The sequence below is a fragment of the Cloeon dipterum genome, chromosome 3 (assembly GCF_949628265.1).
Source record: "Cloeon dipterum chromosome 3, ieCloDipt1.1, whole genome shotgun sequence".
NCBI classification, from domain to species: domain Eukaryota; kingdom Metazoa; phylum Arthropoda; class Insecta; order Ephemeroptera; family Baetidae; genus Cloeon; species Cloeon dipterum.
The window spans coordinates 4,939,996-4,964,075 of record NC_088788.1 but is presented as its reverse complement, the minus strand read 5'-3'; the positions used below and the strand labels follow the sequence as shown (position 1 = coordinate 4,964,075).

Sequence of the window (24,080 nt, the reverse complement as noted above, 5' to 3'; positions counted from 1 at the left end):
GCTGGTTCTCTACTCTGATTCGTGGGAGGGGGAAGGAGAAATTTATTTTTTTGCCGATTGAAGGAGTTTGGTTTGCACTTGGCCGCTAGGTGGCAGCCATTGTCCGATATCACAGATGACTCCGTTTGTGACCAACCAGCAGACCAACACGTAAACAGTGCGTTCGCCACGCAATCGGAGTACAATTTTCTCAACTAAATCGTTCCTTCATAAATTTCAGCAAGGTAATAGACGTAAATGTGTATTTTGTTGTCCTTTACGCTAAATCAGCTAATTGATCTACACCAATTCTGTCAAAGTGGCTCTTAATCGCCACTTGAAAGGTGACTTTACACAAGTGGGCGTTTTCGATGCCGGCTCAATCAATATTAAAGTGGCTAAATTTCAGATTTTTCAATGAGATTCCAACTTTTTCATGCAGTTATGTAATAAATGATTCAAAATTTCCAGATGGACGTGACGCAAATGAGTCGGTACGTGTCGCCGGTGAACCCTGCCGTGTTTCCGCACCTGACCTGCGTTCTCATGGGCATCGGCATTTTCTTCACAGCCTGGTTCTTCGTGTACGAGGTCACCAGCAATAAGCTCAGCCGCTACATCTTCAAGGAGCTGCTCATCGCCTTAGTTGCCTCCATCTTCCTGGGCAGCGGAATCGTGTTCTTGGCCCTTTGGGTCGGCATTTACGTATGATGAAGAACGATCGAGGGCTTTGTTGGATGTGTGTGAGTCAAGATTCGAATGTTTGTACGCAGGTCTGCATGAACCTTTATTCATTCCAAGTTTTTGCGAGATAAAACTGTTTCAATTGGCACACTAAAAAAATAATGGTTCTCTGAATTTCTTGTTCCGTGTGCTTTGTGTTTGAATATCTGGCTGTAAAAAGCAGAATAAAATGTTTTTAATGAAGTCAAATTAAAATGCGACACTAGTTTTCTGCTTACCATGCTCCTCTTTATTTTTGATTCTAGTTTATTGCAAACTGACATTTACCAAGAAGGAGATTCGAAGGTTCTAAAGAACTTTTACAGATGGAAATAAAAGAAGTGACTTATCGCCTATTATACCACTTAAACACTAGAAATATTTTTATAAAAAACGATGATGTGTGGTCCTCTTCATTTGCTTGTTGTTGGATTAACGTAATTGAATGCAATTATTTTGTTCAGGAGGGAAAGTTTTACACCTAGGAGCAATATCACAGTACATTCACTTTGAGAGTTTGTTTAAATGTTAGTGGGCCGTGGGCCGGGCCGCTATAGCTTTGCAAATAAATCGGCTTCATTTACTTCAGGTATCTGCAACAAAAAGGGGAGAGTTATAATAAAGGTTGAAGTTTTATTAGTTACAAAGAAATAGTATTTTTTCAAAATAGGAACACTTATAGCGAAAAATTTATTAAAAAAGTGAAGCTTGGCACACCAAAAAAATTATCGGAGGATTTTTCAGAGGATAAAAATGGGAAATAAATTCTGCAATTAACATTTAACATCCGGTTAACAGTTTTTCTTTTGTCTTTTCGCAGGGAATATTTTTATTCATTTAGCTCTTGGCCCGCATTGTTGAGCGCATACTTTGCGTGCACGTTGCAATGTTAGAATCCGAGCGATGTTTAGAGTCAAGTGCGGGCTGATATACGTACATATATTTGATTTTTTTTGCATTACAAGGACGAGTCCATCGAATTTGTGAGTTCGACTTGCTGGTTTTCTCCTTTCCAGCATGCGTGAATTAATTTCATTTTAAAATTTAAAATTGACCCAAAAATCTTAAATAATATCGCCCTTTTCATCTATTAAAGCGACATTTTTGCTGGGGCAACGGATTATTTTAAATATAAACTTTAAAAGTAGACCTTTCAGCTGATACAAATTGGATACAATTCTTAAAGTCCAAGAAATGTTGTTTTTCCATGGCTCTGATTCGCTGTGAATGACACGTTGGTGAACCCGATGTGGCGGTGGAGCTTTTTGATACCTCGCCAAAATGAATCATTTTTTGTTATTCGAAAACATTGGCTTAGCAAGCCAGAAAACTGCTAAATCTGTATTTGCAAATTCATAAAAAGTTTCCTTGTGTTATGCGGATTCTCTGATAGCCTAATGTGTCTGAGTTTACGTCTGAAAATCATAGAAATTATTCAAATGAAAAAATACTTTCAGGGACGATTCTCGAAGAAATTAACATAACTTTGGGTATTTTGGTTTTTCCCCCTCCCAAAAAATTCACTAACCGTCAACTGAAATTTTCAGACAAGTTTTGTGCGAAAATAGTTAATTTGAGAAATATTTGCTCTATAGTAAAAAACTGGAAATTTAATCAGCTTTCTGAATACAGGAAGGTCATGACGCTACTATAAACTGATGAATTTTAATGGAGACAAACACAAACCCCTTTCGAAAATCTGCAATTATTAAAAAAAAAGAAAACTTTCAAGACTCATAAGTACTATTTTTTATCTTCTCACTATTAAATTTTCCTAATTATTCTCACCCCGGAAGCAATTAATTTTCTTTACTAATAAAACCGGTAAAATTCGAAAAATATGAATTTGGGGAACTTTTGGTCCGAAGCAGTATGAAAAACATTGGTCAACATTTCATGTATTATCATTTTTTAAAAATTAAAAAATCGCTATCCTACCACTTTAAGTCGCGACCAGTAAAATTTTCCTAATGCTCCATAAAGATAATGCAAGCCTACCTCAAACAAAATAAATTAAAATAATTTTAATTAGCCTCGTCCGCACGAAGCTAAAACTATTACAAGAAAAACGCGATTTTGTCACGAATAGGTTCAAATTTCCGAGAGAGCCTCCCTCGTGTCTCAGAAAGAAATATATATTATCTACCCTCTGCCTCATCAATCATATAGAAACTGAATTAATTATTTAAGTCAGTGGCTCACTTGGCAGCCCAATCTGTTCGGCCGTGTAGGGTTGCCGACGGCCGTCCGTTCTGCATCATAGAGGGCACGTAGCTGCTCTTGGAGGTCACTGGCTGGCTGTTGGAGCCCTTGGTCACTGCAAAGTCGTCACGCCACTGAGATGAGCTGCTTTTCATTATGAAAATAATAATGTAAATCAAACCGTAGGCGACGTGCCGGTCAGGCAGGACGATGCGCGCCGAGTCGAATCTCTGGTAGTGCGCGCTGTGCTTGCTGTCCGGCGGCGCGATCAGGGTCACCGTTGACGGCTCGTAGCCGTTGCGCTGGCTCCAGATGGCGTTATCCCTGCAATCGACATGCACCAGCTCGCATCAGATTTATTTTTGCTCCTCCCTCGATCGAATAAATTATAATATATGATAAATCTAGGAGATAACCAATGCATTCGGAATGATTTTTCGATTTTCTATCGGGTTTGTCTAAAATGATGCACCAGGTTACTAAGTTTCTGTTTCTTACGGTTTTTTGCAGATTAAATTTTTCCCTCCAGCCCAGAAATTTAACAAAATTAAATTAACAAAAAATAATTCTTGTAAAATGTCCATACTAAATTTAGACGTGAGTGCAGCTCAACAGAAAGAGCGTTGAAACTTTTAGTTGATTTAAATATTGCTACTTATTGTGACTAGTGCTCAAAATGATGCAAAAATCAGGTTTTAATTTGATGTTTTAATTTACACATGCCAAAGAAATAAAGCAACTCTATGAGAACTGCAAATAGAATAGAAATCAAGACAACGGAGAATATAAGATTTTGTGAAATAATTTATTTAGGAAAATTGGCGAGCCTCCCTCATCAGTCCAATTCACAATTTCATCAGATGATTTTTTAGAATTTTTACTTTTTTATCTAAATAGTAGAAAACCCCTATATTTTCGGGGGTTTATCCTTGCTGCTAAAACCGCAAAAACACCTATTTTGTAAACCCTGATTTTATCTCAAGGGTTTTGGTCAGGACTGAAAGCTCTGAAGGATGTTTTTTTTAAGAGTATAATCTTTCTTTATTCAAAGCGTTTTGTGCGTTGTTTCTCTCGTACATTCTTTGCACACACACTCGTTTTTGTACACACGAAAATTTTCTCTTTCTTCTTTGTTACCTAGTGATGAAGTGTTTGGAGGCGTTGGCATCGCCCCAGCTTCTGCTCAAGAGAACGGGCGGCGCCGGCGGCCGGCCGGCCTTGGCCCTGTCGTTCAACAGGGCCCGCTGCAGGTGTGTTTCTGCGTTTGGGATTGCGTTGCTGCAAACCAGTGAGGCAACCAGCACAATCAGTAAAATCTGCAGACTCGCGTGGTCTACTTTAATACATACTAAAAAAAATAAGGAAAAGGGTGCGTGCGAGAAATGGTCTAAAATTAATATGATTCGAGAGTGGGCCTTCATTTTGACCTTAGGACCGAGCGGAAATTATATATTTTTCCACGGCAACTAAATATATACAAAAGGAAAATTCATCTATTATAGTCTTGGTTTTTGGCGGTCGTCACGAATTTGATCAACATCTGGAGATTTTATTTTGATTGTCAGTCCACGGTCAAGATGTAATGGAGGAGATATGGGCGTAAAATCAAACGCATGCAAACTAGTGAAAGCTCTATTATCAAAATTCAAACCGTGCTAAATACCTGGGACTTACCCCAACAGATCTTCTAACTCGGAATCTTGCTTCCATCTCCTGGCACTGGGCGGGTCGTAGGAAACTCCAGACTGAGTTAGATTGAGGTGAGACGTCGAGTTTGAGGGTAGCATGCCCAATTTTTGGGCCATTTTGAAATATGGGTACCTGGAAATACGAAATTTTTGCATTAAAATAATATTTAAAAAATAACTTAATTGAATCAAAATTAAGTGCAGCTTTCCTCTGAGATTTTTTTTGTATTTTTGATGCAAACAAAAATTCCTGTAACAATAGGAAAAAATAAACAGCTCATTTTGAACCAAGCGAAAGCTGCATTTAATTTGATTTTATTAAAACTCAATCTTTCAAAGTTTAAAATAATTATTTTTATTTATTTGTTTATAGTTTTTGGTCTACATGGCTTGCAAAATAAATTTTATGCTCTTCAGCGGGGGCCAGATTCGTGCGATGCGCAGATATGGCGTCCGGTGGAGTTTGGCGCGAAAAAACGGTCACGTGAAAATGCGCGAAAAGAAGCAACTTTTTCGTCAATATTGTGACATAATTTTCATTACTTTAACTAATTAGGTAAAAACAAACTCTTGACACTCGTACAGCAATCCAAAGAGTTTTTTGTTTCCCACAATCAGACGCCATCTTGGATCTGCGCAGTGGGAGCCAATTTTATCGCACATCTGGACCCCGCTCTCTTTCAGATATAAAGAATTTTCAAACTACAATAAAAACTTCTGTGTTGTACTCCTTGAGCGTTTAATAAAAATACTGCTTAGACAAAAATAAAGTTATATTCTTATACCTGATCGCCTGGACAGCCGTGGGTCGTTTAGCAGGGTCATAGGAGAGCAGGTCTTCCATCAGGGAGATGCCGGCGTCGTTGGCGTTGGGCACCAGCGAGGCGAGCGGCGTGCGCGAGAACTGCGGGAACTTGAAGTTCATGGCCGAGGCGAGTTGGTAGCCTTCAGGCCAGTCTCTCTTGTCCACCGTGCCGAGGACGCTGCATATCTTGAAAATCTGGTCGATCTCGCTGTTGCCCGGGAAGAGCGGCCGGAAGGTGTACATTTCGGCCATGATGCAGCCCACAGCCCACATGTCGATCGGCGGACCGTAGTTGGTCGAATGGAGCAGCACTTCTGGCGCCCGATACCTGTGTAAATTTTTTGGTTAGTACTTCGGGATGTTGAAATTAAGGAAACATTGCGCGGATATTAAATTAATTGGTGTTGGTCTGGCAATGAAAAAATGGAGAAAAAGTGTCCCCATATTTTTGTAGCATTAACTGAAATAATGAAAGGATCGAATCAGATTTTTACCACTTTCCAAAAGTTTGGGTTCTTTTAAGGCCTGGCTTCATTAGAATTTAAAGAATTAAAAATTTGAAAAAAAATATCTTGGTCTTTCAAAAGCGGGGGCCAGATTTGTGCGACACGTGGTGGAGTATGGCGCGAAAAAACGGTCACTTGAAAATGCGCGAAAAGAAGCAAGTGTTGGTCAATATTGTGACATAATTTGCATTACTTATACTAATTGTGTCTTTTGGATCGTAAAAACAAACTCTTGACACTCGTACGGCAATCCAAAGAGAGCTTTTTGTTTCCCACATTCAGACGCCATCTTGGATCTGCGCAGTGCGAACCAATTTTATCGCACATCTGGACCCCGCTGGTCTTTCAAGAAATAAAAAAATTGATAATTAATTGAAGTTTTGAATGACTTCATCTAAAAAATGCTATTTTATTTGAAATTAATAATATATATCATTCAATTGAGTCTTGATATGGAAGGAAAACGGCAATGGATTTAAATAAAATCTACGATTCATGTAATTCTCGTGTTGAAATAATGAATAAATTTGTAGTTCAAGTATGAGACCTCCTAGAAATAAATTCAAGCCTTGAAAACAGAGCCCGGAATAAATCCGAAGGAGAAATTCCAATATCTTGTTAACAAAATAAGAAGCGCCGACGACCGTGCATGAATTACCATCTCGTTGAAACGTAATCGGTGTACGGCGGCTGAGATCTGATTTCCCTGGCGAGGCCGAAGTCGGCGATTTTGATCAGCTCGGGCCCGCAACAGAGCAGATTTTCCGGCTTCATGTCCCGGTGGAAGAATCCGTTTCTGTGCATGAAGGCTAGGCCTTGCAGCACCTGAAACGTCATGTTGCGCACCAACGCTTCGGGAAACAACTTGTCCCTGCAAAAATATCAAAATCATTGCGAATTTTCAATTTTGGCGAAATTTTGAATTATTTACCTGTCTCGCATCAGTTGGTACAAGTTTTCCTTCATGTATTCAAACACAAAGTAGAGAGTGTCGTTTTCCCGTATGACCTCTTTTAACTTGATGACATTCGTGTGGCTGAGCTTTTTCAAGGACTGCAATTCGAATCAATTGAGATTAAATATGGAGGAAGCATAGACATAGATCGTATTGACACATACCTTCACTTCGCGGAGACTCATCGCCTCATCCCAGGAAAAATATTTTCTTTTCATTCTGAAACAACAAATAATTGATAATAACACCGTTTCTTTAAAACAGAAGATTTTTAATTTCGATATATTGTTAGAAAATGTTACTTCGCTCTCTCATTTTTAACTTAATACATTCAAGTACTTAGTCATAAATTAAGAGAAATTAATAAAATTAAACAGATTGGGTTGTGTTGATTTAAATAATGGTGTCTTTACTATTAAATTTATTTTCTTATTAAAAGTTTTGATTGATATTACCTTTTAATCGCGACTTTCTCTCCGGTGTCCACTCTCTGACCTAGCACAACCGATCCATAAGTGCCATCGCCCAGCTGGGCCAGGGTCACGTAGCGATTCATCCTGGCCTGAAACAAAAAAGTTAAAATTTTCATTATTATAATTTCAACTTTCGAGCAAAAACTAAAATTACGATAGGACACGTGAGCTGAGTGAGTTAATTTTAGAAATTCACAGCACGTGAGCCAGATACCGAAAATCTGCATATTTTGTATTTTTCTTGTGTGCTACAAAGACGTAATGAAAACCATAATTTCTTTTCCAAAACCTCCTTTGGCTGAGATAAAATAAATGCCTCCTTAAATTTTGAAGCGTACTTGGCTCTGCAAGTGCCTTTGTAAAGGTTTTAAATTTTTGCTGGATTTTTATTTTATTTTCGTTGTTGTCCCATAAAATATTGCTCAAAGGCGCGAGAGTCTATTCCAATCAGTTGGATCCATGGTTAAATAAATTCAAATGTTTTTGTTATAATTTTTTCGCTCTATTTCCTTAATAAAAAGAAAAACGCAAAAAATTTGGATCATTTTTTTACATTTGAATTTAGGGCTAAAATTAGCCTTTTGTCATTTGGCAGGGGTCAACAATTTTACGGCAAAGCACGCACTGTTACACTCTGTCAAACAGGAAAAAAGCAGGCAGAACAGATCGACTCTGCTGTTCCTTTTGTCTGCGAACACGCAAAAGCACCCTGCTGGGGGTGGTAGTTGGTTGCTTGGTTTGTGTGTGTGTGTTCTCGAGCGTCGCCTCTGCATATGACCTTCCACGTTGCCGCTTGGCTCTCACTCCTCAGTATGAAAATTGTATTATTTTGAAGGCGCGCGGCGTGCACACTGTGGCCGCGCGCCTATCGATCAGGCCTTGAATTCTGATGGTGATGGCAAATTAATGTGTATGTGCTCGAGACTTATTTATATTCGCGTGACCGCAGGGGGCGTGCAGTTCTGGAGAAAATAAAAAGGACTCGCGGTTCTGCGGCGATAATTGCATTTCGGACCGACGGAAACATTTACATTTACAGCTCTCATAGGAAGTGTAATAATGGATTTTATCGCACTGCAACACTGGCACTGATTAGATCGGCATGTGCTGATTAATAAGGAGTTATTTGCTATGAATTAGCTGAATTAGTTTCGTGAGTATATTTAACCTTGGCAGAGAGGGTTAAAATAATTCTCCTGCGTAAAAGGTTGAAAATGCGAGGGTCAAATTCCCATTCGAAATATGTTGGTTGGAACATTTGCACGCAAATTCATTGATTTTTTTTCAGCGGGGACCAGATTCGTGCGGTGGAGTGTGGCGCGAAAAAACGGTCACGTGAAAATGCGCGGAAAGAACCAAGCTTTCGTCAATATTGTGACATAATTCGCATTACTTGTCTTTTGGATCGTAAAATCAAACTCTTGACACTCGTACGGCAATCCAAAGAGAGCTTTTTGCTTCCCACATTCAGACGCCATCTTGAATCTGCGCAGTGCGAACCAATTTTATCGCACATCTGGACCCCGCTGGATTTTTAAGTAGATAAAATGTCATGTGAATAGTGAGTAATCAACCTTACCTAAGAGAGCTCTTTGGCAGTTTATAAGAAAAATACCAGTTTTTGTAACAGGTGAAGGAACTGCCATAATGTATTTTTCAATCAATAAAATATTATAATAATCTATTAAATCATGGCTCCCTACCGCCGAGTTTGGAGATATTCTAACTGAAGCTCCATGCTGTTGAGAGAGCCCTGCATCCCATTAATAGTTTTTTTTTACGGTGCAACACCCATGCATATTTGACTTTCTATTACGCCGGGTGGCGTGCCAGGTGCCAAGTTTGGACACTCTATTAAATGCTGTGTCTGCTTCCGCGTTTGAGCCAGCAGCGCAGATAATCCAGAATAAAAAGATCATTTCCTGATTCGACTTTGTAATTAAAGCTGAAAGTGAATAAGTTTTCGATTTGTAAGAATTTATGCCATTAGGCTGGATAATAATTGATTTTTTGTTTAATAGAGCGAGATTAATTTCACATTAGGGTCATTGGTTCAAACACCCCGTTGATGTTGTGAAAATCAATTAAATCGATGAACTTTAATAGCTTGGAGACTAAAAATGCACGTGAAATGCGTTCATTTCCGTAACAGATCATGAGAAGTAAAATATTTGTTAAAAAAATAAATTCCAAAATATCGAAATTTGCAAGAAGCCCACGTTTTTTTTAAAAGAAATGCAGTGCAGTGGTAAAAAACGGTATTTTCAATTTTTACCAGTTTCTTGCAGGCAATGTTTTCACCATATTTTTCAATAATTTGATAATTATTAGCTCATAACCTCAACTTGAAAAATTGTCAGAGATAAATTTTTGGAGAAATTGAGGCAGCAAAATGGCAATTTAAAAGAAAACATCTGCACAGTGAAGGAAATTTTGAGCACTCCGACCGAAATTTTAGATTTTTACAGAAGAAAAATTGGAATAAATTCATTTCTTGCAATTATTGCGCAACAAATGGGTAAAAATTGAGTGGTAAAAACCAGTGGGCAAAAAACAAGGTGGTAAGCAAATGTAACCCTGAAAATTAGGTTATAAATTTTTCGATTTACAATACGAATAAGGTTAAATTTCATGTAAGAAACTAATACTTGAAATTATGAATATTTATTTAATTTTTCTCATTTCCTTGAAAGATTTCCGGAGTAAAATGTGATCAGGATGAAAGAAATTATTTAGAGTTAAGAAAACAGCAATAAATGGAAATGAAAATGAGAAATAAGGTGCGGGGAAGGTTGTCCGCGTTTTTATTTTAATATTATTACTATGACAAATTTTTACTGGTGTAAATTGATAGTATTGCTTTGTCTTATGAAATAAGGCGCATTGGACACACCAAACCTGGTTGAATTATTATAAAAACCCTCTACTCAACAAGGACGAAGTAGAGATTTTTTTCATTAATTTAACAGTTAAATGGTAGCAACCCTTAGAATTTATTCCTCAAAATGTCCAAGACGTATATATAACACCAATGTACACGAAATCCGCGTTGCTGTTACTTCCCCCTCTCAGGGTCACGCGTGAGCGAGGTATTCGTTCACAATTTGCGTGGCCCTTATCAGATTCTATGGGCGCCGGTTAATTTCTTGACCTTGTCCGCCGGCTGGCCGCCAACCGCGGTCCCGCCGCCGCAAGGGGTGAAAAATCGGAGAGCGCCGCGCGTGACCCCTCGCCAAGGGGTGGCTTTGGCCCCGATGCATATTATCAGCCGCATTGATCTGTGGCCAGTAAAATACGTACGCCTCTCATTTACACCGCGATGAGACCCGAGCTGTATATATGGAAAGGAACACTTGGAGCCTCAAATCGAGGTCACAAATGCCCGATATTTGTATGCAAATGTGGCTCGACCCACATTGCACCTTTTACCCACAACAAAAACGCAATCATTCCTCCTAGCTGCTGTCCGTTTTCTTTTGACGTGCTCTCGCGATATTTATGCCCACCGGCCTTTTGTTTTGCGATTCTGCTTATCTGCATTGCCTAATCTGGTCCACTTTCAGTTAATAATATGGCTTTCTGCTGGGCGGAAGCGTTTTTAAAATCGCGCTTGTTGTTTTATCGCATGGATAAAGCAAATTTGTTTGCCGAAAATGGGTTTATTTGCGGATTTTTAGGTCATCTTAAACACACACTAAATATATTAAGATATTGCACTACTTCTTTTAGACATATTTGAATTAAATATGCTTTTAATCAAGATTGGAACTTTATATAATATGGAACGTTAAAAAGCGGTGATGCTAAAATTAATCGAGAAGAAAAATTCCTCAGCTGTGGAAATTTTATTTTTTTAAAGGATTGAAAATTTTAAAGAAAATGAGTATTGGAAAAGAATAACGAATAACATATAAATAATAAAATAATTTTGAAAGGAGCGCATTAAGAATTGATGCACTGTGACGCTTGCTTTTTCAAAGAATTAACCTATAATTAAAATGGCCTTAAAAATCATTTTAAAAGATTTTTACGAATACATTTTATTTTATTAAGTCAAGTTGGAGCAGTTGCTAGTCTATCGTTTTCTACAAAGCAGAAGAGAGACAATAACCAGTTGCATTTTTTTTTATTTTAAAAGTCCTGCTGTCAAAAGACCGTAGAGGTCAAGACAGCTGCTGTTTAGGACGAGAACGTGTGCGATAAAAGGTAATACTTATGATTTATCTCCAACACTCATTCATAATAGTGGAAATTTAATATCAGATTTCATCCTCATTGAATTTAGAGTTAAATAATCAAACTAAATCCGTTTCAGCGAAACCAGTTCGCCATATTTCATGCCACAGCAACGATACAATTCTTATTGTTAGTGTTTTTAAGTGCCAGGATCCCTTGAAAGGGCAAAATTTATACAGTACAAAAACAAGAAAATTAGGATTTCCGTTGGAAGCTTTAGATTTTAAGCGTAGGCAACCTGCTTGTCACGTCTGTCAAACAGGTTGCTCACCGACAATATTTCCAGGAGAACAAGAAACAATATAAAAATAGTATTTCAGGTCATAATTATGATTGAGCTCAATTTATGAACGAAGTAAACAAAAAAAATATAATTTAAAATACGGTAAATTAAATCCAATTTAAAAATCTAAAAAACCCAATATATAGCACCTTAATTTTCAAATTCTTTTGCTTAGTTTTATTATTATTTCATGAAAAAATATTTCCCCCCAGAACATACAGTCACGTTCATAGAGCCGTAGTGAACAATCTATTCCTTAAAAAAATTCGTGAAAAATTTTATTGATGAGGTCATGATAAGAAATATATCAGCAATTCCTAAAAAACTACGGCCAAGAAATCTGAATGGTAAACAAATTACAAGAAGTATCGCGCCAAGGAAAATCGAGCGGGAATAAGTCGGCGTGGCGATAAACCGAGAGCAGGCACAATAATAAGGGGAGCGATATGCATCATCGGTCGAAGGTCGTCCACTCGATTGATCCCGCCTTGGGAGCAAAAACTCTTCTAGCGTCTAGTGGACTCTCCCGCCCGCTGGGAGGAAGAGCCGCTGGAGAGTTATGTAATTTTATACTCTCTCATATGGGTCCTTTAATTGCCTGCACGCGAATTTGGCACTTTGAACGATGAACTGCCCGAAGCGGCTTTTACGGCCCGGATCTTATCTCGTTTTCAAGACGGCTTCTCTCACGTGTGGAATGGGATTACCTGACGCAAGGTCAATTACCGCGTGCGTATTATTTTTAAGCTGGACATTAGATGGCCTCGTTTTTCTTTCTTCTTTTGCGTGGAAAAGGTCGGAGATTTACGACCTGAGGCTGCGATTAATTGTTGCGCACTCTCGACTGACCAAGACCAAGAGCTAGATAAACGCACGTTTCGAATAATTTTATTGCAGCAGGCACCTTGATTTTATTTTTATCCTGCATGAATTGGACTCGCTGGTAACGATCAAGGGGTGTTGAATTAAGAACTAGATCAATCGCGATGAATTTTCAAATTTTAGATTACATGATGGTTTTATTTAGTTTTCTTCGTTGAAACGAATATCTCGAAATATAAATTATTTTCATCAAAACTATTAAATCTTTGCACTATACACCTTTTTACAATTTTGGATTTTTTACCTTTTATTTTGAACGAGCTTGAAGATTTTATGAGTAAATTATGCTCTGCCCTTTTTGAAGTGCATTTTCTTAACTTAAATCAAACTTCAGTGGCAATGAAAGTTGCTTCCGTATAAAAAATAAGGGGAAATTCTATATATTGCACTGAAAAAATAAATCATGATCATTATCCAATTATAAAAGTTCTGTGGCAAGTCGTGTCAAAAACCTCAAATCTCGAAAAATCAGCCTACACGAGGCTCCTAAAATGACAACAACAAAACACCTTTTTTCTGCGCTAGTCAAGATACATCAAGATCTTGATCTTGAAATTTATGGTGACCATATTTTTGCAATTTTCCTGTTGCAACACGCTTACTTCGTTTATTGCAAAGTAAAAATCATTCATTCAATTATTCTTAAATTTAATAGCAACGACGAGCTACTGCGTTTTTCATTAAGTTTCACAATAATGCCTAGAAAGGAGGAGATATCGCTGGAAACTGATAATTTTGTAAATGTTTAGTAGAACAAAATCCAATCATTTCGTCATTGAGAGGCACATTAATTATTAATATTTCAGTAGAAATTAATTGCAGCTTCCTCGTTGTATGTCTAGCTTTTTATTTTTGCGTATTTCTACAGAAATTTCCTGCTCAATGTGTAGAGCTTATGAATTATTAGGACTGCTACAAGCAGGTGCAGCTGCATTTATAGTTTAGAAGGGAATTTCAGTAGAAATACGAAAAAAATTAAAAGTTCGCTATACACCGAGGATGCTGCATTTAATTTCAACTAAAAAAAATATGACGATATTCTTTGGCGCATCCTTCAACCATTTTTTACGTGCCACAGGGCCGATTTTACGAGTTCCGCATTTAAAAAAAACCTTTCATAAGAAAGTGTGAGCTTATTGTTAATTTAAGCAAAGAAAAATAAAGTCTTTCATATCATTACGCGTCAAGGCCAGATCGAAACTGAAAATGGAGCATTTGATAATTTTTATGAAATTCTCAGAACAAATTGAACATAGTGCAGAGTCCTGTCATGCACGCACCACCATTCCTGGGGTAATAAATCCAATAATTTCGAGATGGAAATTGAATCACTTCTATATAAGCATGTGAAGCAAAATCAATTCCTCTTGATCAACCGTCGGAAAAAAATACAAAAAAAGGAAGCAGCTGCTGTCCACTGAAAGCCGAGGGGTCCGAGTTAATAACATTACGAGCGCCATGGCAACGCGCCAGCCAATAAACCGCGTAAATAAATAAACGACATCAGGGAGTACGTCTACTAATTACAATCCTAATTAAAAATCAAGTTCAAGTCAAAGCGAAAATTCGGCATTAAGACTGACCTTCGCCTGCTTGGAGCTGAATCGACGCTAAAGGAGACCTGTGTGCGGGGCCATCGGTGCACTTGGACTGCGCCGCACTCGTTGGCCTGGTGTGCAGTGCAGCTCTGCCCTCCACTCGCGAGGGGTGGTGCGCCCCTTGCGGTCACGTTGCACAACACGATGAACAAAGGGGCCTTTGTGACTTTCAGTGTGTGAAAAAGACCAGTGACGTCATCGTCATTGCGTCACCGGTGCTTTTCCGATTCATTCATGTCATCGCGGATTCATCAAATTAATGCACGTCTTTTGTGATCGGTCCTTTTCCCCCCGAATGACAAAATGTTTGTTGATTTTGATTCAAACAGCAGGAGTTTAATTTCAATGCATTCGAATTTGGAGCGATTTTATTTTGCAAAAAGCACCACATCTATGCGAAAACAAATACAACAAAAAATGCCGAACATTTTATCGGTTTCAGGCACGAAAATCACACAATAATACTGTGCCTCGCTTTGGTCTGATTTTCAATGGGAATTTTATTCCCTGGATATGATTAGCAAGTGGACCACTACTTTCGAATTTTCAAAAAATAAACGGGTAATTTTCATAATATGATTTGTCTCCAGTTTGCTTATGATTATTAAATGACTCAAAATTGACAATTTCACAAAGCTGGCATCAAAGCAGATCATTTGGGGCTTGGTTTAATTGTTGGCGGCCAGAGCAACAATCGTGAAGTTGAGGTTCTCTGGTTCGCGCTCCATGAACTTGCGGCAAACCGCAGCTGCATCCTAAGAAACAAAGTTAAATATTTTATCAATCCAATATTCATTAGTAAAAAGCTCTGCGGAAAATTGAATAAAAACTGCTTGTATTTTTTCTCGCAACTTCCCAGAACTGCCAGTTGTATTTTTAGAAATAGAAAAATTGGTTAACCTTGTATATTGTTTCGATACAAATAAATTAAGGAAAAAATGTAAAAAATAATTGTAAGAAAAAGTGTAGCCCTCCTAGTTTAAAATAAGCTAAAAAAATATCTTCAGAATATTTTAAACTGATATATTAATTATAATTTTCCGTGGAGAAAAATTTTATAAATCAACATTATTTATTCTTAGATGTCAACGGATTTTTAAAGAGATCTAGATTTTTTATTACTGCATGTTCCAATTTGAAGGAGCTAAACAGGGAGTTAAAACTACTTTTACGTCTCGATCGCATTAAAATTATATTAAACAATTATCTTAAAGTCTTTTCCGTGCGCAGAAATTAAATTAAAATAAATTTCGCAATCCACTCAGCAACAATTTGTTTCCCAATGAGCTATTGACCAGCAATTTCTCAGTAGATTGTCATGGAATTTAGCAAAACCTTCTTAAAATATCTGTCATCTAGATAAATAGAATAGGCAATTTTATTGTGCTTCATTTTTGAATCCTGAGGAAAACTCACCTCAAGGAAAGTTTCTGGGGTGGTCTCTCCATGGTTGATGGGGAAGGACTTGCGACCATCTGAAACGGAAATTTAAATTATATATTTTTCTAAAATTATGCGATTCAGAGAACAGTACCAAGTTCATAGAGTCCACCATCAGAGTGCACCAAAGCCACAAAGTGGAAGTCCGTGGGCTGGTTGGCGTCAGGGGCCCTGCTCTGGCCGTCGAGGGCTAGTTTCTTGTGGATGTCGGCAATGGCTTCCGACTTCGAGAGCAGCTCTCCACGACCTGTGCTGTCCAAGCTGGCGGCCTCGGTGAGGAACTTCTTCAATTCGCCATCAGCCAGAGTGATCCTTTTGACACGAAATTTAGCGTTTTGATTTAAAATTATAATGAAAATTAACAGCACAAATTAAATTAGTTCTTTTTGTCTCTTAAATTATTTTATTTATCGCAAGAAAACTATTTGAAATTAAAATAAGAGAACTGTGTAGGTCTTATTTTCTTCCCAAATCAGCAAGGCTTCTCAAAATTTCCATTAAATCGTCTAGCTGTTCATGTAGTAAGAATTTGTGATGTTTCTTTATAAACAAAGTTTCCATACTCCAAGGGTTTTCTTATCATCGGTTATCACAACTAATTTGCCGTTTGCCCCTTCCCCACATACATGACACCTGTCAGTCTTTACTTTTCTTTTCTAACAAAAGTGAATAACTATTTCTCGTTTCAAATTCTCAGGATAAAGGACAAAAAATAATTTCTTGCGAGGCTCTGGCAGATGGAAAAATAGACCAAAATATAATTTGAACAGTATAATAATAAAAAATTACTTGTCGGTGTTGTTGGCAATGCTGTGGATGAGGGCAACAGTTCCGCAGGAGTTGCTGATGAACTGCTTGATGTAGACGACTTTGTCCGAGACAGTCTGTCCCTTGCTCTTGATCTCCTCGTCCTGCTGCTTGGAGAACTCCTCGTACTTGTCGTTGATGGGGAAGAGCAGCAGCAGAGCCAGAACTGGACGTGGTACCGTGGCCAGCGCATCGGCGTCCAGGCCGTACACGTCCAACATCCGCCACTGACTTGGCACGCCCAAGCTGTCCAGATACTGTGCATTTTTAGCGAAATTGTTTAACTTTTTAATACTCTTTTTTGCGTGATTTATTCGTGGTGAGAGCAACCATACTATAGGCAAAATCTAAGACTGTTATATATTGATCTTGAGAGGAAGCACTTTTGCAGATTCCTTGTATTTGGTTGGGCTATAAAAAGGTTGCGAATAACTTTTATTCCCAGCGGTGCTAAAAGGGTTTCTTCCTAATTTGATAATAAAATCAGGCAACAGTTGCGTGTGTATATTTTTAACGAAACGACTGCCAAAATATGAATTAAAAAATCCCAGAATTAAAGAAGAAATTCAAACAATGGCTTTAGTGCTCCTGCATTCACATATTATTTAACGACGATATGTACAAATTTTATGTTTAGTTCGAGCGGTCCGAAGCCATCATACCTTGTTCATAACCTGAAACACAGGAAGGAATGCATCAGAACAATTCGGAGAAATTGGGAGTGACTGGAATTCCACGAACATGACGGTCATATTTCCATTAAAATCGAATTATTTTGCATGCACACACATACATACCTCAGGGTTGGATTCAAGGGGTACCCACTTGGCCATCTTCACTGTTTCTATTGTAGACTTTTACCGTGAGAAGCAGAAAATCGAAATTTGTACGACCTCGTTGGCTTCAGCCCTGCAATGTCGGTATTTCCAAAGTGATTCAGCACGGTGCACACCCTTCGCTAAAACGCCGACTACAGGTAAAAAAAGAAAAAGCCGGCAGTGTATGTGTAATGTGAAAACGAATCCCCTCCACCAAAACAGCTGACAGCTGCCAAAGGGGGAATTTAAAGAGGCAGCTTTCAACGCTTTCAACTCGAATTTAACAAGCGCGTTCTGGTGGTAGGTTGTGTGGACCAATCAGAAGTGCTGAAAACTGTCACGTGATGTGCTTTAGCGAATAGGAATCTGGTATTATTTTACATCTATCGAGCCGCTTGGCGAGAGAGTCTCCATACATTCAAGAATGGCCACACCCCCTTTTCCCAGCTCCAGCTGGTTTTGACAAACAAGAAGTCAAGTCCGGCTGCCGCGTTGTACATTTTATTAGATTTGGATTTTGGCTTGATCTGACCTCCCTCGCCGGTGTCAAACTTACCTGAGCACATCAGACGCAAGTTTTGATTCCAATGGCGGACAAATATTCCATCCTCTTGCCCACTTACAACGAGAGGGAGAATTTGCCTCTGATTATTTACCTCATAATCAAGGCATTGGACGCGAGGTATCTTCATAAACAAATCGAAAAATTACTATTTATTTGTACTAAATCGTTGTATTTATAGCAAATTCAAATACGAAATCATTGTGATTGATGATGGCAGCCCAGACGGCACACAGGAAGTTGCTGAAAAGCTGCAGAAATTTTATGGGGAAGACAAAATTGTAAAAATTATAAATTCATGTTGGCTTTTTGGTTGACCATAACAATATCAATGCTCAGGTTTTACGGCCGCGAGAAAAGAAACTGGGGCTTGGCACTGCCTACATTCACGGAATCAAACACGCCACTGGAAACTACATTGTGATTATGGATGCCGACTTGTCACATCACGTAAATCAACTGTAATTATTAATTTACCTGTTCACTGACAACTCAAACTGCAGCCGAAATTCATTCCCATGTTCATCAAGAAGCAACAGGAAAATAACTACGACATTGTCTCCGGCACTCGTTACATGGGTGACGGAGGCGTGTTCGGCTGGGATTTCAAACGCAAATTGATCAGCTGTGGTGCGAACTTCTTGAGTCAGTTTCTGCTGCAGCCTGGCGCGTCGGATTTGACAGGGAGCTTCAGGTAGTTTTTAAATCCAATTAATTAATAGAGCTGATATTGAATATTAAATTCTGTGCAGGCTGTACAAAAAGAACGTGTTGGAGGAATTGGTCAACTCGTGTGTGTCAAAGGGCTACTCATTCCAGATGGAAATCATTGTTCGTGCGAAATCCAAGAAATATACCATTGGAGAGGTAGAATAAATATGAATTTTCTTTTAATGTGTTTTTTTATAACATTTTCCTTGCAGGTGCCAATCTCCTTCGTCGACAGGGTTTACGGGGAGTCGAAACTCGGCACTAATGAGATCTACCAGTTTGCAAGCTCACTTTTGTACCTGTTTGCCACTGTTTAGGAATATTTATGTTGATTTTGGGACCATTTTGATTAAAACTTTTCTTATAAATTTATAACTTGAGTTTAATTTATTTGTTTAACATTATAGTTGCAAAAATCTGGCATAGTTGGTTAAAAATCTGTAGGTTTGAACTTGAAACTATGGTGAAAAGGAAATTAAATTGCCTTTACTTAAAATTTAAAATGTGACAGTGACACAAACTACAATTATTTTCCATTTGCTGTGGTAAGTTTCACTTCCAGGAATTTCTGCATGATCCTCTTTAAGTTAGCATTTGAATTAAATGCTTTATAATTAATTAATTAAGGTGGATCACCTCTTATTCTCTTTGTTAATTCTTATTTATTCTAGCTAAATGAAAAATATTAAAAAAATACCATTCAAAGCAAGAAAAAGAAAATTAAAAGGCAGCATTTAAGAAAGGGGACAGAACCTGTGCAAATACACGTCCTCAGGATTGCCTTTTTAATTATTTAAAAGAAATATGACAGTCAAGGAAGAATCGACAAATTACAGTAAAGAACCAAAAAGATTGCCCAGACCCGGGATTGAACCGGGGACCTTTAGATCTTCAGTCTAACGCTCTCCCAACTGAGCTATCTAGGCACATGTTTTGGCCATGGGAGCCGCGGGATATTATACTGTGCCGCCAGGCAGCCTGTGACGTCACCACCAGTGACGTGTCGAGCGGGTGGACTAACCGACACGGCGCTAACGTTATCAAGGAGCCAAACCCAAACAGTTTGATGTGTTTCTTTTTTGGGATTAAAAATCGTTTTAATAAAAACAAGATAATTTCCAAATTGAATCAAAATCCTCCATTCAAAAATGTATTTTTATTGCGCGAGAAATATAGAGAGAGCACATATATGTTTAACAATATAAGTTATGTATATACCTACCTCAAAATTACACTCTAATATGCCACTTTTTCTTCATTGAAACAGTATAAAAGTCGTGAGCAAAAGTACAAAAATAAATTACACATCCTTTTTTCAATAGTTGAAAACACATTTTGTCTCACATTTATTCCACAGCATGTAATTCATAGCAATATTGATTTATATTGTTGGTTTTTCTTTGATATAAAAATATTTCAATTTTCAAAATATTTCCTTCAATTTGCATCCAGACACCAGAATATGATCTTCCTTTTACAAATCATAGCAATAAAATCTTTAACCATTATATTTTTACAACTGAAAATAGGAATGCCAACCTCGCGATTTCCCCGGAAATGCAAATCTCCAGTGATTATTGAGTTTTCAAAAAGGGTGACCACCTAGCTGAGAGAGGAGTAAAATTCGTATTTTTTTATTTTTTGTCATAAACGCAAGAATAAGAATAGAGTAAAAACGAGTTAAAATAGCAACAGCTTTTTAAAACTCAGACGTGGTGAAAATAAATAGTTGTATAGTTCAATACTGCATTTTATGTGTGTGTTTGTTTGTGATAAAATAATATTTCGTTAGATATTAGCGTGTGTGTTACTTCTGCACAATGTGGCGTCACAAAAACTCGCTCTCGAAAATCACACCAGAAAATAATGCGTTTTCGAGGGCGTCTGCAAGGCCGCATTGTTTCCCCACAGGTGATTTTACAGCCCCCATATTCCTGCACAAAACATTAATTATATATATAGGACAATGTCATGAGTGTTCTTAAAGTAAAACCAAGAGTCCAGAGCGAAAATCACTTAAAAAATAACTAGCACAGCTGAGTCTCGTCGTAATCAGAGCTGCCTCTAAAAATTCCGCACCCGCAAGAGTGCCAAAACGGTTCACGCCAAAAATGTATGTATTGTGTATAATATAATCGTTGACCAATGAATTTTTAGAGCTGCAAAATACTTTGTATGTTCGCAGAGGAGCAGCACCTGCCTGCGCGCGTTTGGATGGGTTTTTTTCCGATTTCTAACAAATTTATTGGCGCCGCGGCAGGTGCTGCGTGCGTCTTTTTTGAGCACCAATGTGGTGGTCATGAGCGTTGAGGCGACTAAAGCATTGCAGAGTAAAAACGTTGCATTATCACATGAGGCTGTCACTTGCACTTGGTCTTGCCGTCCTGCAGCTTTTTCCACAGGTCGAACTGCTCGTGGTACTTGACCATGTGGAAGCTGATGCCCTTGATGACGTGGCACGCGTGCCAGTTCATCCTCTTGTTGAGGAACTCAGGCGCGTGCAGCCTCCTGATCTTGAGCTGCTGGGCCACGATGCCCGTCGTGTACACGTCCTCCAGCTTCAGGTACGTCAGGTTCAGGGCGCCCACGTACAGCTCGTGCACCACGTCGCTGGTCATCAGGTAGGCGGGGCCCGTCGTGAAGTCGGGGAACAGCACCTGCTTGTACTGCTCCTTGGACACGTAGTACTTGCTCTTCTTGTTCCGGATCGGTTTCCACTTTTTGGCCAGCCGGCCGTAAATGCTCCTCCTGAAATACAAAATACGTTGTTTAAACAAATATTTAATAAATAATAAAATCAATAAATCGAATTGACCAGTTGCATAAACCCTTAGTTATTGAAGCCGCCAACAGATGGCGCAACCACAGACTTTCTTAAAAAATTTGTTTTAAGCGGTTTTAAGGCATTTCCGCTGCGATTTCAGACTCAATCTAGCTATTTTGCTTTTCTTAATTAATTTGCTTTTGTTTTGACGTGCTGAAAACCAAAATCGGTTCAGCCATTCGCCGTAGAAACGTTGGAAAAGATTTTTTTATTTCAAAAAATAGTTTTTCACGATTCTACGGCGATTGGCTGAACCGATTTTGGTTTTCAGCTCGTCAAAAAAAAGCAAATTAATTGAAGAATGCACAGTAGGTAGATTGAGTCTGACATCGCAGCGGAAGTGCCTTAAAATCGAAAGTCTACGGTGGCGCCATCTGTTGGCGGCTTCAAACACTTAGGGTTTATGCAACTGGTGAATTGAATAAAATTATTCGTAAACGTACTTGTCGTTGGCATGTTTGTCCACAAACTGGAGCAGTCTTGGCACATTGATGAACATGTCGTCGTCAGTCTTGAGGATGAACTTGACCTGATAGCAGTAGGTGTCGATCCACTCGAGGGCCGAGACCGTCTTCAGGGTCAGATTGTCGTACGAGTCAAAGAAGTGCGACTGGATGATGTCCCCGTACAACTCTGACTCGGAGTAGAGGGCGCTGCGAACTTTCTCATCATTCACTCCACCCACGAGGAATCCGACCGCCATGTCTTTGCGGTGGCCGTAGGTTCCCCAGGTTAGCCTGGAAAAGGAAGGATTTAATTTATTGGTCACAGAGTATTGTTTCATTTTAATTTTTTAGGCTTATGTGCAATTATTAAGAATGAAAAATACAATTATTTACTAATTAAATGTTAAAATCCAGCGGGGGCCAGATGTGCGATAAAATTGGTTCGCACTGCGCAGATCCAAGATGGCGTCTGAATGTGGGGAGCAAAAATCTCTCTTTGGATTCGCGTACGAGTGTCAAGAGTTTGTTTTTACGATCCAAAAGACACGATTAGTTAAGATAGTAATGCAAATTATGTCACAATATTGACGAAAACGTGCTTCTTTTCTCGCATTTTCACGTGACCGTTTTTTCGCGCCAAATTCCACCGGACGCCATACCTGCGCGTCGCACGAATCTGGCCCCCCGCAGTTAAATCCCTATTAGTTGCTTTCATTTGCAAATTTGCCATAAAATTGGCATCAATGCCTATTGGTCTGAATTAAAATATATCGCAAAACATGATAATTCATAAAATTTAATTCGAAATTCGCATAAGAAAAATAAAATTTTAATTCCAGATTGGATAAATCAAAATTATATTTTTGAACTAAACATATTTTTTTAAAAGTATATACCTAATTGCTTTTCTAGCCTCTGCGTGGGCAGGTGCAGTTGTGATGAGAATGAGCAGCCTCAGTCCAGCGCCAAACTCGGGACACAGCTCTGCATTGGGGAGGTCGTGGCCGCCCTCGTACAGGTCCCTGGTGGCCACCACACTGCTGCTGCTGCTGCTAGCGCTGCTGGCGCTGGCCGCTCCTGAAGGGGCCGACGCGGCGGCTGACTGAGGTGGTATTTTCTGAATCACAGACTCCTTTGCGGGCTTGCTGGCTGCCACGGTAGCTGCCGAGGGCGCTGAAGACTCCGGAGAGGCAGCTGCAACCATGACCACGGGCTCGCTTTTCGCCTCGAGCTCATCTAGAAGATGAAATTTGGTTTAATAATTGTTAAGCAAGAAATTAAATTTATTGAACAACTTTTAATTTGAAAGAATTTTTTCAGCAGTTGAATTTTAGCTCTTAAAATATTTAATAATAATTTTCCTGCGTGTTTCGATTCCTCTTTTAAATTTAAAAAACATAAATATTTAAATTTTACCCAAATACCTTTTAAATTAAAGTGAGAGTTAGAAAAAAACTATCGTACAAGCAACCTTCTTTGTAAATTAAATTAAAATGCTGACAATTTTAAACAAAACACCATAAAAAGGAAAAACAAGGCCAATTATGGCAATTAAAATATAATAAAAATCCAACCTGTAGTGGCTTTGCTGGTGATATTTGTGGCTGTGACGAGAACCACAGGCGGCGGCAGCTCTTCCGCCGGAAGAACTTCTGCAGTCTTGACCTCAACTGGAGATTCAGGTACAGCCGAGTCAGAAACAGAGATGGGCTCTTGGTTGGGCTTGTTTGTGTCTGGAGCCGGCTCGGACAGCTCCTTTTTAATGTTCTCGCTCGACGCCTCAGCTGCAAGGGCAAAGAAAGTTACAGACCGATAAATTGAAATAGGACGGCGCAGGACGCGGGGTATCGCGTCGAATTTTACCTGAGCCTGCCGATGTCTGGCTTTGAGCTTGCAAAACGGCGGCCGCTTGGGGCATCGTCTGATTGAGTTCTATCACCTCCAGAGTGCCCTCGCGCATGGCGGCCGGGGAGGCGTAGAAAAAGGAGCACAGCATCAGCGTGAAGCCGGTCAGACCGAGCATCAGCGAGTAGAACATTCGCACGCGACACAGCATTCTGAAACGAGACAGCAGACCGTTTTTTCAACATTCGCCGACCCAGAAAATTAGCGATGACCATATTTAAAAGGAAACTGCGCAGC

At 38.9% G+C, this 24,080-nt stretch overlaps 5 protein-coding genes and 1 non-coding gene across 7 annotated transcripts in view; 2 read left to right on the top strand and 4 right to left on the bottom strand.

The window, feature by feature from the left end:
- Positions 1–63: 63 nt before the first annotated feature.
- Positions 64–918, top strand: kud (oligosaccharyltransferase subunit 5 kud). Its single transcript, XM_065483694.1, has 2 exons — positions 64–224; positions 451–918. The coding sequence occupies exon 2, from the start codon at positions 451–453 to the stop codon at positions 688–690; it is 240 nt and encodes a 79-aa protein (XP_065339766.1). The 5' UTR covers positions 64–224; the 3' UTR covers positions 691–918.
- Positions 919–956: 38 nt separating this feature from the next.
- LOC135939362 (serine/threonine-protein kinase MAK) lies at positions 957–14,436 on the bottom strand. 2 transcript variants are annotated; one of them, XM_065483689.1, is made up of 11 exons: positions 14,316–14,436; positions 7,314–7,420; positions 7,023–7,077; positions 6,835–6,956; positions 6,562–6,774; positions 5,378–5,725; positions 4,579–4,725; positions 4,042–4,182; positions 3,086–3,228; positions 2,905–3,019; positions 958–1,295 (listed from the first exon to the last, which is right to left on the bottom strand). In XM_065483689.1, exons 2-11 carry the CDS (start codon positions 7,412–7,414, stop codon positions 1,283–1,285), a joined length of 1,398 nt encoding a protein of 465 aa, XP_065339761.1. In that variant the 5' UTR covers positions 7,415–7,420; positions 14,316–14,436; the 3' UTR covers positions 958–1,282. The 2 variants fall into 2 exon arrangements, with proteins under 2 accessions (XP_065339764.1, XP_065339761.1); XM_065483692.1 differs by lacking the exon at positions 4,042–4,182 and having other exon boundaries at positions 957–1,295.
- Positions 14,437–14,665: 229 nt separating this feature from the next.
- Positions 14,666–17,592, bottom strand: Uch (Ubiquitin carboxyl-terminal hydrolase). Its single transcript, XM_065482926.1, has 6 exons — positions 17,375–17,592; positions 17,240–17,251; positions 16,560–16,834; positions 15,865–16,082; positions 15,747–15,805; positions 14,666–15,085 (listed from the first exon to the last, which is right to left on the bottom strand). The coding sequence occupies exons 1-6, from the start codon at positions 17,408–17,410 to the stop codon at positions 14,999–15,001; spliced, it is 687 nt and encodes a 228-aa protein (XP_065338998.1). The 5' UTR covers positions 17,411–17,592; the 3' UTR covers positions 14,666–14,998.
- A 260-nt stretch (positions 17,593–17,852) lies between these two features.
- Positions 17,853–19,039, top strand: Dpm1 (Dolichyl-phosphate mannosyltransferase subunit 1). Its single transcript, XM_065482925.1, has 6 exons — positions 17,853–18,077; positions 18,139–18,238; positions 18,297–18,407; positions 18,461–18,651; positions 18,710–18,824; positions 18,881–19,039. The coding sequence occupies exons 1-6, from the start codon at positions 17,983–17,985 to the stop codon at positions 18,983–18,985; spliced, it is 717 nt and encodes a 238-aa protein (XP_065338997.1). The 5' UTR covers positions 17,853–17,982; the 3' UTR covers positions 18,986–19,039.
- A 482-nt stretch (positions 19,040–19,521) lies between these two features.
- On the bottom strand, positions 19,522–19,594 carry TRNAF-GAA (transfer RNA phenylalanine (anticodon GAA)). The gene has a single exon. It is a non-coding gene; the product is annotated as a tRNA-Phe (tRNA).
- A 189-nt stretch (positions 19,595–19,783) lies between these two features.
- LOC135938902 (beta-1,3-galactosyltransferase 5) overlaps positions 19,784–24,080 on the bottom strand; it is a 36,645-nt gene continuing 32,348 nt past the window's right edge. Inside the window, exons 3-7 of the mRNA XM_065482923.1 lie at positions 23,802–23,995; positions 23,513–23,722; positions 22,835–23,174; positions 21,936–22,229; positions 19,784–21,416 (exon numbers count right to left, since the gene is read on the bottom strand). Coding sequence (XP_065338995.1) covers positions 21,029–21,416; positions 21,936–22,229; positions 22,835–23,174; positions 23,513–23,722; positions 23,802–23,994 — 1,425 coding nt within the window. The 5' untranslated portion in view covers position 23,995 and the 3' untranslated portion in view covers positions 19,784–21,028. The remainder of the gene's footprint in view (positions 21,417–21,935; positions 22,230–22,834; positions 23,175–23,512; positions 23,723–23,801; positions 23,996–24,080) is intronic.